The following is an 18800-nucleotide window of genomic DNA, read 5'->3' as shown; positions in this document are numbered from 1 at the left end:
TTCTCTGTGCCTCCTGAATTTTGGTGCTTCTTCTCTTTGCCCAATTAGGGAAATTCTCATGATAATTTGCTCCAATATACCTTCTGCCCCTCTCTTTTTTCTTCTTCTTCTGGGACCCCAAGTATTCTAATATTGTTTTGTCTTACAGTGTCACTTATTTCTCGAATTCTCCCTTTGCGATCCATTAGTTTTTTATCTCCTTCTCAGCGTCTTTATTCTCCATCATTTGGTCTTCCTTATCACTAACTCTCTCTTCTGCCTCATTTATCCTAGCAGTAAGAGACACCATTTTTGATTGCACCTCATTAATAGCTTCTTTTATTTCAACTTGGTTAGATTTTAGTTCTTTTATTTCTCCAGAAAGGGATTCTCTAGCAGCGTTTATGCTTTTTTCAAGCCCAGCTAACATCTTTATAATCATCATTTTGAACTCTAGTTCTACATCTTATTAATGTCCATACTGATTAGGTCCCTAGCAGTAGGTACTGTCTCTTATTCTTTTTTTTTTTTTTTTTGTGGTGAATTTTTCCTCCTTGTCATTTTTTCCAGAGAAGAATAGATGAATGAGAGAACAAAATGCTAAAAGGGTTACAGCGACCCCAGAAAAATATACACTAACCAAATCAGAAGAGACCTGAAACTGGAGGGGGTTGGGGGAGGATGGGGAAGAAAGAATAGGATTAGGCTGGTGAATAGAACAGAGCCACACACTTGATTTTGGGTGTGTTTTGGTCTGTTAGAAGAAACTGCTTCCCAAATTTTAAAGAAAAAAAATATATAAAAATAAGGGAAAACATGATGAAGGGATGCAATATGACTGTAAAGATGAAAATTTAAAAAGATTTTAGAAAAAGGAATTGATAAGCACTTGGTTGAAAAAGGAATAAAAAGGGAGAGAATGTGATCAGAACAAGGCTATATGCAAGATTTAGAGTATATTTTGGTCTGTTAGAAGAAACTGCATCCCAGAATTTTAAAGTAAGAAAAACTTATATGTAAACAAACAAGAAGGTTAAATACAATGAAGGGATTGCAAATCTTTAAAATTGACCATAAAAATGAAAATTTAAAAAGTTTTTTAAAAAGGTGTTGATAAGATAAAATAGGTTAAAGTAGGAAAGAAAAAAAATTTTAAAAAAGAAAAACTAAAAATTTAAAAAATTTAAATTTGAAAGACTAAAGAATCATGGGGAAAAAGCCATGAATTCTATGTGCTGTATTCCCCTAGCATTGGTGTTTTGCATTTCTCATTGATCAGTAAACTTGGCCTTGGCTGGATGTTCTTGCTGATCTTCTGGGGGGAGGGGCCTGTTGCAGTGATTCTCAAACGTCTTTGTCTGAGGCAGAATTGCACTGCCTTTGCCAGGTGCCAGGCTAAGTAATCTGCTTGGGTTCGCTCTCGGAGTTTTTGTTCCCTGAATGTTTTCCGTAGCTTTGGAGGATGGGAATGAAAATGGCAGCCTCCCAATCTCTGGTCCCGGAGGAGCCGAGAGCTCGGGGCCCCACTCCTCAGTGTGGCCTCAGAGAAAAGCAGTCAATCCCTCCAGTCTCTCTGGTCTCTGGCCATACTCTGTGCTCACCCAGCTTGTTTCTATCTCTGGCGCATGGCCCGATTTGGAGTCTCCAAACCCAGCCAGTTCCTGCAACTTGCTCCTGTGCCACTCTTCCCAGTGGAAGAAGGGGGAGGGGTCACCCCGGATCTGCCACTTCTGGGGTCCCTGCTTGAAGAGTAGTGCCCCAGCTTTCCTCTGATCATGGTTTATGGCAGCCCCAAGCTGAGAGCTCACTTCTTGGCTCCCTCTTTGCAGTCGGCTTCCCTGCTCTGATGCCTGGGAGCTCTGCCACACCCAGGCTCCCCCAGTCTTTCTGTGACCCCCGAGGGTCCTGAAACCACACTGACTCATCGAGGATGCCACCCCCTACTTAGCCACTGGAGCGACGTCCCTCAGTGGAGCTGACTTCTTCTTTTTTTTAAAATTTTTGAAGATTTTATTGAGAGGGAGAGAATGAAAGAGAGCACGAGAAGGGGAAGGTCAGAGAGAGAAGCAGACTCCCCGTCAAGCAGGGAGCCTGAGGTGGGACTCAATCCCCAGACTCCAGGATCATGACCTGAGGCAAAGGCAGTCACCCAACCGAGCCATCCAGGCACCTCGGTGCAGACTTGTCAAAGTTCCAATTTTGTGCTCTGCTCTTCTACCACTTGCTGGGAGTCGGCCCCTCCCAACCCTGTGGTCTATCTTTCTATATATTGCCTTGGTTTCATTTCTCCATACACCCTACTTTCCAGAAAGTGGTTGCTTTTCTGTTCCTAAAATTGCTGCTGTTCTTCTCTTCGATCCCCTGTTGAGTTTGTAGGTGTTCAGAGTGGCTTGATAACTGTCTAGCTCAATTCCTGGAACCAGACGAAATTTAGGTCTCCTATTCCTCTGCCATCTTGCTCCTCCCCCCTGCAAGTCTTTAATCCATCTTGAATGTGTTTTTGTGTATGGTGTAAATTAGTGGTCCCTTTTCATTCTTTTGCATGTTTAGTATTCCCAAAACCATTTACTGAAAAGACTGTCTTTTCCTCATTGCGTATTCTTGCCTCTTTCTCATAGATTAATTGACCTGGTAAGTGTGTGTTTATTTCTGGGCTCTCTATTCTGTTCCTTTGATCTATAAGTGTTTTCTTGCTGGTACCATAATGCTTTGATCACTATAGCTTTGTGGTAGAGTGTGAAACCTGAGAGCTTGATATTTCCCACTTTATTCTTCTTAAGTTGCTTTGGCTGTTTGGTGTCATGTACAGCTTTTTTTTTTTTTTTAATATTTTATTTTTATTTATTTATTTGACAGAGATCACAAGCAGGCAGAGAGGCAGGCAGAGAGGCAGGCAGAGAGAGAGGGAGGAAGCAGGCTCCCCGCTGAGCAGAGAGCCCGATGCGGGGCTCGATCCCAGGACCCTGAGACCATGACCTGAGCCGAAGGCAGAGGTTTAAACCTCTGAGCCACCCAGGCGCCCCATGAACAGCTTTTTGTATGGACATAGGTGTTTATTTCTCTTGGGTATATAGTCAGAAATGGGATTGCTGCTGGGTTATACGTTGTCTTCATTTAACTTTTTGAGGAACTGCCAAACTGTTTTCCAAAGTGGCTGCACGATTTTTATATTCCCCCAGCAAGGTATGAGAGGTTCATTTTCTCCAGATTCTCCCCAACACTTGATACTGTCTTCTTTTTTAGTTATCTTTGTAGTGGTGAGGGAGTATGTCATTATAGGTTTGATTTGAATTTCTCTATTAACACCCTTAAACATCTTTCATGGGCTTATTAGTCATTCGTATATCTTCTGTGGAGAAAAACTTATTTAAATCCTTTGTTTTCTTTATTGTGGTAAAACACACACACACATCTACCCTTTTAATAAAATTTACACACATACAATATGAACCGTACTGTAAGTACAGTGCTGTATAGCAGGTCTGTAGAACTTTTTCATGTTATGTGAAACTCTATACCATTGAGGAGCACCTCCTCATTTTCCCCTCCACCCAGCCCCTAACAACGACCACTCTACATTCTGTTTCTATGAGTTTGACTATTAAGATGCCTCATGTAGGGGTGCTTGGGTGGCTCAGTGGGTTAAACTGCTGCCTTCCGCTCAGGTCATGATCTCAGGGTCCTGGGATCGAGTCCCGCATCGGGCTCTCTGCTCAGCAGGGAGCTTGCTTCCCTTTCTCTCTCTCTGTCTGCCTCTCTGCCTGCCTCTCTGCCTACTTGTGATCTCTGTTAAATAAATAAATAAAATCTTAAAAAAAAAAGATGCCTCATGTAAGGGGGATCATGCAGTGTTTGTCTTTCTGTGACTGGCTTATTTCACTTAGCGTAATGCCCTCCTTGTTTATTCATGTTGTCACAGGTTGCAGGACCTCCTTCTTTTTAAAAGTTGAAATATACATGGTGTGCATTTACCACCTTTTCTTTATCCATTTATCTGTCAGCAATCATCTACTTTGTTTCTGCTTCTTGGCTATTGTAAATAATGTGGCAGTAATCATGAGAGTACAAGTATCTCTTTGAGATCCAAATTCTGACTCTTCTGGATAAATAGCCAGAAGTGGGATTGATGGTAGTTCTACTTTTTATTTTTTTAATTTTTTAATTTTTTTAGATTTTTTATTTATTTTATTTGACAGATAGAAATCACAAGTAGGCAGAGAGGCAGGCAGAGAGAGAGAGAGAGGAGGAAGCAGGCTCCCTGCGAAGCAGAGAGCCCGATGCGGGGCTCGATCCCAGGATCCTGGGATCATGACCTGAGCCGAAGGCAGAGGCTTTAACCCACTGAGCCACCCAGGCGCCCCACTTTTTATTTTTTAAGGAACCTCCATACTATTTTCCGTAACATCTGCACCATTTTACATTCTCACCATTAGTGCCCCGAGTTTGCAGTTTCTCTGCATCCTTGCTCACAGTAGTAGTTTTCTGTATTTTTGCTTGTTTGTTTTATTAAATACCGGCCATCCTAATGGGCGTGGGGTAATATCTCATTATGGTTTTGATTCACATTTCCCTGATGGTTAGTAATGTTGATCATCTTTTCATATACCTGTCAGCCATTTTTTGTCCTTGGAGAAATGTTTATTTAAGTCCTTTACTCATTTAAAAAATCAGGTTATTTGGGGTTTGTTATTGAGTTGTAGGAGTAATTACTGGTTTTGGAGATTAACTCCTTGTGAGATACATGGCTTGCAAATATTGTCTCCCATACCATAGGTTGCTTTTTTGTCTCTTTATTGTTTCCTTCACTGTACAGAAACTTTTTAATTTGATGTAGTTCTACTCTGTATCTTTGCTTTCTTGCCTGTACTTTTAGTGTCCTATCCAATGAATCCTTTGAATTACCTGTGCTATGAAGCTTTTACCCTAGTTTTCTTATAGTTTTACAGTTTTAGATCTTATTCTGTCTTTATTCTTACTTGATTATTGTGTGTGGTGGAAGATAGGAGTGCAGTTTCATTCTTTTGCATATGGATATCCAATTTTCCCAATAGCTTCTGTTGAAGAGACTATCCTCTCCCTATTTAGTTTTGGCACACTTTTTGAAGATCATCTGACCCTGTAAGTGTGGATTTCCTTCTGTGTCCTCTATTCTGTCCTGTTGTTTTATATGTCTGTCTTGGATACCCCAATACCACTTTGTTTTGATTAGTATAGCTTCGTAATGTTTAAAAATCAGGAAGTGTGAGGCCTTCAGCTTTTTTTTTTTTTTTTTTTCCAGCTTTGTTCTTTTTCCTCAAGATTGTTTTGGCTAATCAGGGCCATTTGTGGTTCCATTATAAATTTTAGAATTGTTTTTCCTATTTCTGTGAAAAAAATACCTTTGGGACATTTATAGGGATTGCATCAAATCTGCAGACCATTTTGGGTAGTATAGACATTTTAACAATATTCAGTCTTCCAGTCCATGAGCATTTAATTTTCTTTTGTGTTATCTTTATTTTAGCAATGTTATTAGTATACAAATCTTCTGCCTCTTTGGTTAAACTTTTTCCTAAGTAATTATTTTTCATGCCTTTGAAAATGGGATTGTTTTCTTAACTTTCTTTTGGTTAAGTGTATAGAAATGCAACTGATTTTTATGTTAATTTTTTATCCTACAACTTTGCTAAATTCATTTATTATTTCTAATATTGTGTGTGTGTGTGTGTGTGTTCTTTAGGGTTTCTACATAAAATATGTCACTTGCAAATAGGTAATTTTACTTCTTCCTTTCTGATTTGAATGCCTTTTTAAAAATTAATTAATTAATTCGACAGAGATCACAAGTAGGCAGAGAGGCAGACAGAGAGAGAGGAGGAAGCAGGCTCCCTGCTGAACAGAGAGCCTGATGCGGGGCTCAATCCCAGGACCCTGAGCTGAAGGCAGAGACTTTAACTCACTGAGCCACCCAGGTGCCCGAGATTTGAATGCCTTTTATTTCTCTTTCTTGCCTAGTTTGCTCTGGCTAGCACTTCCAGTATTATGTTGAATACAAGAGATTAGAGTGGGCATCCTTGCTTGTTCCTGATCTTAGAGTAAAAGCTTTGTTTTTCACCATTCCTTATGATGTTAGCTGTGGGATTTTCACATATGGCCTTTATTATGTTGCAGAAATTTCCTTCTGTTCCTAGTTTGCTCATTTTTTAATTGGCTTGTCTTTTTACTGTTGAGTTGTAACAGCTCTTTATATATTCTAGATACAAGTCCCTTATCAGAGATATAATTTACAAATAATTTCTTCCATTCCACAGGTTGTCTTTTTACTTCCTTATGGTGTCTTTTGAAGGACTAGTGTTTTTACTTTTAGCTTTATCATGAACTTGCAGTTTTTTGTATATAATGTAAGATAAAGATCCAAATTAATTCTTTTGTCTCTGGATATCCATTTATCCCAGTACCATTTCTTGCGAAGGCTGTTCTTTTTTAATAAGTGTGCCAAGGCCATCAATGGAAAATCAGCTCTCCATAGACAGGTTGGCTTATTTCTGAACTCTCAGTTCTGTTCTAAAGATATATATGTCGGGGCGCCTGGGTGGCTCAGTGGGTTAAAGCCTCTGCCTTCGGCTCAGGTCATGATCTCAGGGTCCTGGGATCAAGCCCTGCATCGGGCTTTCTGCTCAGCAGGGAGCCTGCTTCCCCCTCCCTCTCTCTGCCTGCCTCTCTGCCTGCTTGTGATCTCTCTCTCTCTGTCAAATAAATAAAATCTTAAAAAAAAAAGATATATATGTCTACCTCGTTGCCAGTACACTGCTCAGATTATTTTTCAGTGATCTTTTCATTTTTCATCACTAGCTGAGTAACCTCAGAAAATTTGGCTTCTTAGGCTCCATTTCCTTATTTGTAAATTGGAAATACATTACCCATTCCCCTCAGGATTGTTGTCAGGAATAAACAAAAATATAATAAAGCTTTTTTATTACTCAGTGCTTATCACATCATGCTCAATTTTAAAAACTTTAATGGAAATATGCTTTCCTTTAATGTTTCCTTTGCTTCCAGCTAATCCTAATAAAGACTGTTTTACTTCTAAATATAAGAATTGATTTAATGAGAAAAGGTTGGCATATTCCTGTTCCACCACCAGGATTCAACATGTTCTTACCTGAAGAGCATGCCATTTTCTCATATGATCCTCTCATTCATTCATTTGCTTATTTATTCATTCATCTTTGCTGTCTATTAAGTTGCAGGGCACTTTCCTGCTTTCCCCAATAATTATAGCACAGAAGTACTAGCCTATTCTTCTCCAGCCATTTCTTATATCCACACTCATAAACCAATATATTGGCACTATTTCTGAACCTACCTTCAGTGATACCCATCTTTATTTTGCTATCCACCAACATTAGGTTTCGTTATTACTGCAACAATTAAATCTCAAATTTTAAATTCTCAAATTCTCTTCCTTAATCAGCCTCCTTACTTTATTCACAATGAATTGGGATTAGATCCTGACCTCTAATTCCTCAGCCTCTCCATTTTCCTACTCCATGGCCTCTTTTCTGGCCCTGTTTGCCTCTATGTAAGCATTTTTGGTCAACAATTCAATGAGACAATCTCTTTCATTCTAAGATCCCATGGTCACTTGAAAGCAAAAAAAGCCCATTATCAATTTTAGCTGCTCATTTCCTCAAGTCCCTAAGCATTCATTGCTGAGAAAGCCAAAAAGCCTTTCCAGCTTGTTCCTGATATTCTTTAGTCCATTCTTGGGCTCCCTCAGATGCTAATATTATCCAATGTAAATATATATACATGTCTATTTGTAGGTAGGTTCCATGTCCAGTGCTGGGCTTGAACTCAAGACCCTGTGATCGAGAGTTGCGTACTCTAGTATTATTCTGTCTCCTGGTTAGTTCTATTTTGTCTTTAAATCAGTGACAATCTTCCCATCCTAAAATATCTCATTCAACTTCCTAAACATTGCTTTTTCATCACATCTGTAAAGAGTACTCCTTATTTGGTGCACTGATCTTTTAGTTTGTATTCATTCCCTAAAAAATATGCTTTGCGTGCATTAGAGTAGAAAGGCCTGCCTGCACAGTTGGCTCTTGGCTGGAGCCTGAGCACTTGGCTTTGGAAAATTCCATGTTTTTCAGATAACACTATCTTGCCTGCTTGGGGTACTTAATAGCTGCTTTCCTTCTGGGAGCCTGGAGTTTCTATAGTTATGGTATTGGTCTTTGTGCCTAAGTGACCAGCCTCCAGTAAAATACTTGTGGGACTTGGAGTCTCACCTGGGCATCTGTGGGCAGAAAGGCTGAATATGTGTAGGAAGCCTATGTGTAGATTCCTCCAGATTCTGTGTTTTTTTTTTCCCCTTGCTCATCCTGTTGTGTATCCTTTCTCTAGAGTCAGCCATACCCGGAGTCCTTCAAATCCTAGTCAGTCTTCAAATGTATAGGCCCGTGACCATGTCCTTCCTTCCCACCCTTCATTCAAACTGCTCTCTAAAGTTTGATGTCTTTATGGTGTCTTGTCTTAGTCCGTAACAGTTGTTGACAATACTCTTGCTTCCAGAAACTCTCCTTCCTTGACTTCGACAAGAAACTGCAGTCATATTTGAACTCCTTCCTCTCCACTCCCTCACCCGTTACTCCGTCATTCATTTAGCAGACATTGACTGAATGCCTGTATGTGCCAGGCCCTGTCCTCAGTATATCTGAGTGAGTGAAAAAGCCGTAGTGGGAGAAGTCAAAAAGTGGATATTTCATGTTAAGAAAAGTACTGTGTGGTGAGAATAATTAAAAGGGGAGATAGATTCAGGAAGGGTGGTCAGTGAAGAAATACGCAGGGTGGTCTGTGGAGGTATCACTGATGCAGGGTAAGGTCTTTTTGGTAAGGTCTTTTACAGCAGAAAATAGCAAGTGCAAATGTTTAAAAAGTCACTTAGAATCTTCTAGGATTCAAAAGGAGTCTGGTGTGGCTAGAGCACTGTGAGAAAATTGGGAGAGGAGGAGAGGAGGTTGGATGGTAGTGAGGAACAGAACTTTGTAGGTCCTGGTTAGGAGTTTTTATTTGAAAGACACTGGGAGACCAGAGAGGGTTTAAATCAGCTAAATGATAAGTATCTTTCAAAGAGCATTCTTAGAAAGATGTGATACATATATATATTTTGGGGTATTACTTAGCTATAAAAGAATGAAAGCCTGCCATTTGCAACACCATAGATGGAACTAGAGGGTATTACGCTGAGTGAAATATGTCAGAGAAAGACAAATACCGTGAGATTTCACTCATGTGGAATTTAAGGAACCAATCAAAGGACCAAGGGGAAAAAAAGACACAAATCGAAATACAGATTCTTAACTGTACAGAACCAACCTGATGGTTACCTCAGAGGAGGTGGGTCAGGGAACGGGTGAAATAGGTACTAGGGATTAAGGACTACACTTGTCACGATGAGCACTGAGTAATGTACAGCGCTGTTCAGTCACCATATCGTACACCCCTGGAACTAATGTAACACTGTATGTTAACTATACTGGAATTAAAATGTAAAAAATTTATTTAAAAAGCTCATTCTTACAGTTGTAGAGAAGAATGGGTTACAGAGGGATAGGAAGAGGAGAGCATAGTTTGGTGATTACTACAGTGATGTAGGTGAAAGAGGACAATGACCTGGGTTGGAGTGATGGCTGGGGAGATGGAAAGGACTGAACGGACTATGAAACAGGGAGTGCTGCAAGATTTTAACCTCATGTGTCTTCTAGCTGCTCTCTCCTTTGGTGCTTATCTCCACTCCCACATCTTTTACAATGATAAACCTATGGAAAACTCTAGCCCAAAGGCCCTAATCCTGATGCCACTATCTGACAACTTCAAAGGAATAAGGATACAGTTACATTTCAGAAATTCAAATGGTTCTAGAGCCATCATGCCTCTGCCATTTACTGCCAGTTTGACCTGGGCAAGTTACTTCACTTCTCTGTGCCGGTCTCATTTGTACAATGGGAATAATGTACTACCTACTCATAGGTTGTTCTGAGGACTAAATCGATACATAAAAACCATTTGGGCACCAGCTTGCACACACCTGATGATGGGAAACATTAGTTCAGGACTCCAGTTTCTGTCTCCATGTTACAAACTGAACTTCCTCTAGCACCCAAACTGGTTCTTTGATCTGACAATGTCCAGTTCTGTTAACGGCACTAGCTAATGATTCCCAACTGTAATCATATTTGACTCTTTGTTCTTAACTCCCTTATCACACTGTAGGCAGAAAGTTAAAACTAGAGATTACTACTAAGTATTATTTTTACTTTCACATAAAGTAGAAATTATAGCTTCTTTTATTCCTTCATCAACAAATACTGAGTACCTATTAAGAGAGTCAAGCAGTTGGATTAGATTCCTATTCCAATCTTTCGTCCTTCAGATACAATTCCTGCCATCTGGTCTACACAGGTCTATTTTTGGAGTTCTTCAACAATCTTGACTGGAAATGAAGGGAAAATTCCTCGATGTAATCAGAATGCTGTTTCAAAAGATACTGAGACCCTTGAAAAATATCTAAGCATATTTTACTATCTCAAAGTAACTGACTTTACTAATTCAATTATGGGTACAAAAAAGGGTTCAAGGGCATTGATACCAAAGCTTAGTATGGAGGAACATGGTTAAGCTGTCCATCCCAAGGTTCATAGTAGCATTAGCCATTCCTGCCTATTGTCTAGCACTACATCTTTGCACACAGTGTGTATCTATTAATACTTAGGTTTTCATTTTGGTTATAAATATTAAATAATTGATTCTGAAGTTGTTCTTTTCAAGGAAATTTAATTGCAACTGGTTTTGGAGCTCACTTTCTCTTGTGGGTCGAGAAGGTCTAAACTCTCCAGATAAGAAGGACTGGTAGAGCATAAGGTGTATGTATACATAGGGAATCAGGACACTAAGTTACAGATACTACAGACACAGGCCTTGCCCATAGGCACATAATGATATATGAAGCATGGATGATACCAAAGGATTTATTGTAAATGTAGTGCTAAATACATTGCAAATAATTATCATTAAAAAGGAACTAGAAAATTACACATGTTTAAAGTATGTGCTTTTTTTTCCATCACCTTTAAGTTATGGCTAGTACCAACATTTTAAGTACTGAAATACTTAATGTGATGGTCCATTTTCACATAATTTCATGACCATATCTTCATTTTTAAAGCAGTTGACCATGACTTTCAGTTTCAGTTATGATTCTCTGTTTTTATCAGTTCTGTAATGATCTGCAGAATCTTGTCATCTGAGTGGAAAAAAAGCACCCATGAACAAATTCATCACCTGGTTAAATTCCCAAAGTATACACATGTGAATAGCAGGCATACTTGATTAGAAAATTCTTTTATATTAGAATACAAGACTATACCAGAAATATTCACAAGAGATGTCCACAAATAGGATTTGTTGCCCTACAAATATTATTGTTACAGTTATTTTACCCTTCTTTTACAAGGAGGCCAGTGCCCCAAAACATGACGTGATTTAACTATTTGTCCTTTATAAGGAATTATTTCTTTAAAAATTCTTTTAAGACAAGCGGTTTGCTAACTTTGTCACCTGGCTCAGATATACTGAAGGATCTACAGACTGTTCCATCGTCTTCAGAATGTCAGGATTTCCACAGTATGGGCAAAGGAGGAGGAACTGATACCAGTTGCTCCATGTTTAGTCCCAACAGAAACTTCTAACAGGGAAGGCTCTTGGAGAGGTGTCAATGGGGAAGTGACAGATCTCTCTACACAACAAAAGTATCAAACACCAATTAATCTGACAAACAGAGCAAGAGAGGCTACAGTATTTGCTAAGGAGGTTATGTTAACAGATGCTTCTCCTTTTCAACAGTTGTTCCGAGACTGTGACTTCTTAAGAACTTCTTAACTGCTCTTCAGATAGGTGTAATTATCAGGGCTGCAAGACTGAAATTCTGTCTTTACATTAGACACTTCAGTAAGAGAGTGCCCTGAGAAATTCTGATAACTGGGCCCATGGCCTGACACTCAAATTCTGGGGGGCTACTCTGACATTAATTAATTAATTAGTGAAGGAAGGAAGAAAAAGAAAAGATCATTTGCTAAAAGGGAAACAATGACGGGTCTAGAAAGAACCATGAATTTTAAGCTCCGTAAGTTTCAGGGTAGTAGCACTAGATCCGTAACTTCCAACTTTTTATTCTATGAGCATTAACTAAGATACTTGTTAAATACAGTCAATCATGTTGCAACCCACTGATCAATTCTTAACATCATTCAAAGTGGGAAAACCAAACTGAAATGCTTTGTAATGTGATGCAATGGGAAGAACAGAGCAGCAAGCAGAAAATATGCTTTTCCTAGAAATCCAATTAAAGCTTTAGGTACAACTACTATAGTCCACAGGGTATACAGGGCATAGAGAAACACCTTAAATCAAAGCATGAAGATGTAACCAACCAAATCCTAAATGACAAATTTTACCAGTAAAATAATCCAGCTTAATAAAAATTACTCTATTTAAAAAGGGGGATGGTATTAGAGGAAAGGGTTATAAATTAAGTGTTTAAAAAATAACACACAGGCCTCTCCCATAAATGAGATTAAATATGTCTGGGGTAGGTCTTTGGACTTTGTATTTTAATATCTGCCAAGATGATTTGGATGATTTGGGAAATTTGGGTGGGAAACACTGCACCAGATTAACGGAAAACTCAGGTGTTTACTGTAGGTTTCTGTTGAAAAATATTGTACTTTTTCAATGGACTAGAGCTCTACATTTGTGAGAATGGTAGATAAAAATACGTTGGGAACCTCACAGAAAGTCCCTTATAATCAAAATTTAACAATGCTCAGTTTCACCATCCTTTTTCCCTGGAAATGGCCAGAAGTTTAAAAGTAAAGCTTAGAAGAGGAAAGAGTAAGATAATTAGATTGTGAATAATGAAGCAATGTCTAAGAGTCGGATGGAATTCAGCATAAAATAAATTTTATGAAAATTTTTAATCATATGGACTGTAAGACTTCAGTGTGTGTTCTAATGTACTCAAATGTTTAAAAATAGTTTTCTACCTATATTATAATCAAATACTTACTTTCAAGGGACATCTTAGGATTTTCAAGCTTTTTTCTTAAAACAGAATCAATGAGAACTCTAAGCTGCTTGAAAATGACAGCTATTTTTACAGGAGCCTGTTGAGAGGAGATGACATATTGGCCAAAGTTAATCCCTGTGAGTGTGAACGTGTTTCAATAAGTGAAAGAAAGCATGTATACCTTACCATCTGTTTAAAAACATCTGGACCTGAATATAAAATGTTATTGGAAAAATACAGGGAAATTATTCCTGTAACTTCTCTTACAATAACTGTGGGAGTGAAGTCTGAAATTTGGGGGAAGGAATTAGTAGTTTTACTGAGGTATAATTTACTAACCTTAAAAATTTACTCATTATTAAGTGTACAATTTGATTTTTAGTATATTTATAGAGTTGTGCAATCACGACTATAGTCCAGTTACAGACAATTTCTACAACCCTGACCTCTTGGTGAGAACTGCATATATTTTTTAAGTTGCATTTAAGTTTACTTCTCCAGTCTTAGACAAATTGTGATGGCATACAGTAACAGAATGTATTAGATTTTTTTAAAGCTGGTCACTGTTGATGGGGTTACAAAGAAATTAGCTTATTGCCGGTAGCAATGACTGGTCTAATTTTTCTGGAGGAAAAATTGATCATACTCATTAAAATCTGTGTTTCCTTATAGTTGGTACGAAGTAGAAGAAGCTTAGAAGTCTTGCTTGGCTACTAAGAATTCATTTACTCTAAGAAAGTTATTTAAACTTCTCACTGAATTTAAGTATCTCATCTATGGAAATTAACCACAAGGTTATCAGGGTAATTTAGAATAATCCATATAAAGTTAACTACAGAGACAGTTAACTTATGGATGGCAAGTTATTATTACTGATAATGTAGTCTGCAATAGTAGGAATATTATTTGATTTTCGTATTTAACTGATTTAAAACAGTATAGGCAAGATAAAATAAGGAAGTCTTCCACTTTCAGTGAAATTATAGGGAGAAACTATGCAAACACTGACAAAATTTTAAAAATCTACCTCACTGTTACTGTAAGTAGAAAATTTTAAAGTTATGAGATCAGCTGTAGCATGTACCTGAAAATAGATCCAGCCATCAATGGAAAGAAGACGTTCCCGGTGTTGAACTTCAATATCACCACCAAAAAGTAAAACTGGAAAAGGGGTTATTAGGGTAGTTTCCCTCAGATATACTCGGGTATACCTTACCTGCATAGGAATAAAGAGAGAAAAAAAACTTCGCAGCCTGAAAATGTGAGACATTCATCTGTTTCATGTAAGCATTTTTTGTAATTTGCTCATATAAGATTTATACTGTAAGTTTTGTAAAGCTACCTTTACATTCTAACATCTGTGCATTTATACTATTAAAGGGCATTTTAAAACATTAATTGTAAGGGCGAATTATATACCTTCAACGTAAATGAAACTATGAATAAGCCATTTTATAATACTAATGCTGTTAATTAGTTCAAAAATAAAACTGTTTCATAGTGGCTGGTTTCTAGATCAATGTTCAGCTATGGTCATTAGTCAGGAATTCCTCAGGTTTTATATTCAAGTGTTATGACAGGGTAATGACTTTTTGACCCAGTACTTCAAAATATGGATCCTTGTTAGTTTATAGCAAGCTACGACTCAAAAGATTTTAATTGTAATCTATAAATACTTTTAAACTATCTTGGGTTACACTGTGACTCAAACTGTTGCTAGATCATATAGGGTTCTGTCTAACCCCATATCCCCTTTATTTGGAATGCACATAGAACATGTCCTTGTTCTCTTTTGAGGTAGCACCTTTTGTTGAAATCTCAGGGAACTGATACATTATTTTTTTTGAACTGATACATTATAAACAGTATCTATTTGCTATAATTGTCTTTACTTCAGGTAGGAAAGATGATAGCATAGAAACCTTAACATTTTTCTTTCATTAAGTGAAAGAGATAGGACTTTTTATGAGAAACTATATACACACAGATTTCAAATATGTAAAAAATAAACTGTTCAATTTGAGAACCAAATATACTTGTTGGGGCATCATGACTTGTTACAACTGACTTCTAGAATAAATCTCTGAATAGTGGAATTAAGAATAAGCACTTTACCTTCTCCTGGTATAGGAGCCATCCATAAGTCTGCAAATCTCGATTTACTGAGGATGGATGTACTTGAGCTTTGCCTTGGGCTGTCTCCACAATGCAAGCCAATTTTTCTGTAACATCAACTGATTTTGTATAGATTATCTTCCCCACATTGTCATATAGTCCAGCGGCCAGTACAGCTTTAAGAAGGGCAATTTCTTGGAAGGAAAGGGTTTGTGAGGCTCTGTTTCCTTCCCAGTCATTAGGTGTTGTGGATGATGAAAATCCTGCTGCCTTAACCAACTTGATTAATTCTTGCTTTACATCCTAGATTGGTTTATGTTAAAAAGAGACAAGATCATTATTGATTAAAATAGAGAAACTGACAACCCTTTAATATATATTGCTGTTTCCCATCAAAATTGATGGGATGCCAAATTATTTAGTTAACTACAGCCCAAATCAAAGGAGGAAAAAACGATATGGTAAATCAAGAGTTATCTATTTCCATGTCCCAAGACTTTCTGTGTCATATGTCTAAAATGTGAGAGCAATAAAAATGTGCCTGAACATATTTGAATTCAATATATTTACTTCAGTAGTAGCTCTCTCCACTCAGAGAGGACTAATACTGATGAAGAACAGGAGAGGAATCTTGGTCCTGGACTGCAAATACTTTGTTCATTTGCCCCCGAGAATCTCACCTTAATTCTAACAATGACACCTTCATTTAATCTAAAATTGTTGTGTAAAATCTGTATTTGCCTTTAGTAACGAAGCACCAGCCAGTTTAAATTCTATAGGAAGGATGAGCATTTTTCATAGTAAACAGGATACAGTCGATTAAAAGGTGATATTTACATTTGGATTTCCTTTAGGTTTCTGGTTTGGGGCTTAAGAGACTTTGATTCCAGGTGAGAAAAGGCCAAACAGCTGCTCTAACACCACAGGGTAGGTGAAGAGATGGAAAACCTTGCAGCCTAGGGGAGGTGAAGAAAAGGCACACAGAAGAAAGGAGGTGGGAGGTAGCTGGGTGGCTCTAAAGGAGTGGAGACTGAGGAATCCCAGTGAGTTAGCCCAGAGACAGCTGTTTCTTCACTTTATCCCTTTATCTACTTGTAGAAGGGCAAAACTCATTCTTCTGCTCTTGTCCCAGCCGTTATTTTGAATGACAAAAAATAATGGCTTAAGTTATATGGGAATAAAATATTTAACCCTTTAAGATATGAGCACAGAATAAAGGAATTATGTAAGATACACTGTTTATTTTCTGAATACTTTTATAGCATGTCGGCAGTAGAAACTGTTTGCCTTTAGATGGTGTACTGAACATCATTTCCTATGCACCATGAATAGTAGAGGAGCCCTGCTTTTTGCCATCGCTTATCTTTGTATTTAACCAAAATTCTACTTTCTCTCCTCCAAGAAATAATTCTGGTCCTCAGCAGTTGTCAAAACCTGAGTGAGGGGCACAGTTAGGTTTCCCTTACCAAGAGCAGATTTATACACTTGGTCACAATCAGCCACAGAGTACCATGCCGTGGATGCTTTTCCCATAGCTATCATCCTACCTGCAACGAAGTAGCTGGCTAATGTTCAGGAAAATAGAGAAGAATTTCACTAAAGGGAACTGTGGCTCTCAGGAAAAATAACTAGGTCCTAAGCCTTGGAAGCATTTTATGACTATTACATTATGACTGTTAAATACTATTTTAAATCACAGTTTAATACATAAAAGTCACCTACTACAAGAAACGAAACAAAAAATTACAAATATAGTAATTCAGCAAATTAAATCTGTACTATGTATCAATCACCATCCTAGGCATTTCTATTTCTATTTCTACAATAAGCCTTTCCATCAACCATATGGCCCCAAATTAGCAAGCTCTATCAAGACTTACCTCTAGGGTTAACAGAGATGTTCTATTAAGAAAGTTTCTCCGGCAGTATGCTATTTCAGAACGACAGCCGCCTTCTTGCCGTGCTTTTTTCCATCTATGTACATAAAATGACCCAAGTTTAACATGTTTTCTTTTCAAACTCTGTGTTTCAGAGATATTAACCAAAGTAAGCTTTAATGATATTACAATCACTTGGGGGGGGTCTTAATTGCTGTAGGAACTACTAACTGAATATAGGAGTATGAACTGCAATATGGAGACATTTTTTGTGTATAAATTATTAACTCCAAATATGAGGTAATATAGATACAATACAATGTACATTATTCTTAAATTTTAGAAGGATTATAAAACAATCTTTAACATAATTATACCTTGATAGATGAAGTAACTCAAAGGTAAATCTTTGATTTACCTTTTTAATGAAAATCAAAGGTAAATTTTTTTAAGTAAATAACCTCAGTCACTGACTTACTGACAACACCCAGATTATTTCTTTACCCTAGGTATGCGTTGTAGATCGTCAGGTGGTCCGAATCGGCCATAGCCAAAGCTGATTTGGCAAGATCTGCCTCATCTTTCCGACCAATTGGTGTAGTAAAAGGAGACTTCTCAGTCATCACTGCAGCTAGTGTTGCCTATCCATAAATAACCAAAACATTTATCAGTAAAGAGGTATATATGGAAAGGTGATTTGTAAAGGAAAGCAAATCATACAACAGTCCCACTTTCAAGTTGCGTGTTTCTTTTCCAATACCTTGTGTTCTTCAATAGCTAGCAGTTTCATTTTAATTAGTTATTGTGGGCTTCACTTAATTTAATTTTAAAAATATAGCACTTCTAGACCGTATTTATAAGGAGGTCATATCACCAGAATCAGAGATAAAAACTTGAGTGGGTATATAGTGATTCATGTCTCACATAGTGAGAAGCAATCCAGGATCGTACCTCATGTATCTTGACTCTTAGCTTACTGAATTTCCATTGCCTGCAATGTTCTTTAAATACTTAAAAAATAATTTGTAATGCATTATGACCCATTTGTTGTTGTTGCAGCTTTTCACATCAACTATCATGACAGAGGTTTTTTGGACTCAGCACAAATCTGGTGAGTATTCTTAATACTAGAGAAACAGAGTATGCTACACACTTCTTCATTCTGTTTTTAAACAGCCCTGGTTTGCAGCCCCAGAAAAGGCCACAGCCTGGTAAAACTGGAAAGCTGAAATGGCACAGCAAGCATATAGAGCCCAGAGATTCAGAAAGAGGCACAAAATTTGTTAATTCTGAGATAACTTGATAAAACAGAACTGCCAGTAATTGCTGGCTCAGAGAGATAATGCAGAAAAAGTGAAGGAATAAAGTTTTTCATTCTGCTTAGGAAAGTCTGTGGGGTTCACAGTTTTAAAAGAATCTACTTTACATAAAGGGGCACCTGGGTGGCTCAGTCAGTTGAGCTTGGTCCAGTTCTTGATTTTGGCTCAGGATCTCAGGGTCATGAAATCGAGCTCTGGTTGGCCTCTGTCCTGGGCAGGAAGCCTGCTTAAGACTCTCCCCCCTTCAGGGGCGCCTGGGTGGCTCAGTGGGTTAAGCCTCTGCCTTTGGCTCGGGTCGTGATCTCAGGGTCCTGGGATCGAGCCCCACATCGGGCTCTCTGCTCAGCAGGGAACCTGCTTCCCCCTCTTTCTCTGCTTGCCTCTCTATCTACTTGTGATCTC

The 18800-nt window shown here is 38.0% G+C and overlaps 1 protein-coding gene across 1 annotated transcript in view; it reads right to left on the bottom strand.

The window, feature by feature from the left end:
• Window positions 1-10975: 10975 nt before the first annotated feature.
• The window catches only part of DHX29 (DExH-box helicase 29), a 54369-nt gene continuing 46544 nt past the window's right edge, over window positions 10976-18800 (bottom strand). Inside the window, exons 22-27 of the mRNA XM_045998831.1 lie at window positions 17584-17720; window positions 17083-17176; window positions 15203-15505; window positions 14172-14303; window positions 13088-13184; window positions 10976-11266 (exon numbers count right to left, since the gene is read on the bottom strand). Coding sequence (XP_045854787.1) covers window positions 11211-11266; window positions 13088-13184; window positions 14172-14303; window positions 15203-15505; window positions 17083-17176; window positions 17584-17720 — 819 coding nt within the window. The 3' untranslated portion in view covers window positions 10976-11210. The remainder of the gene's footprint in view (window positions 11267-13087; window positions 13185-14171; window positions 14304-15202; window positions 15506-17082; window positions 17177-17583; window positions 17721-18800) is intronic.

The sequence above is a fragment of the Meles meles genome, chromosome 3, assembly GCF_922984935.1.
Source record: "Meles meles chromosome 3, mMelMel3.1 paternal haplotype, whole genome shotgun sequence".
Taxonomy (NCBI): domain Eukaryota; kingdom Metazoa; phylum Chordata; class Mammalia; order Carnivora; family Mustelidae; genus Meles; species Meles meles.
Note: the sequence above shows the minus strand (reverse complement) of the source record. Positions and strands in the feature narration are given on the sequence as shown.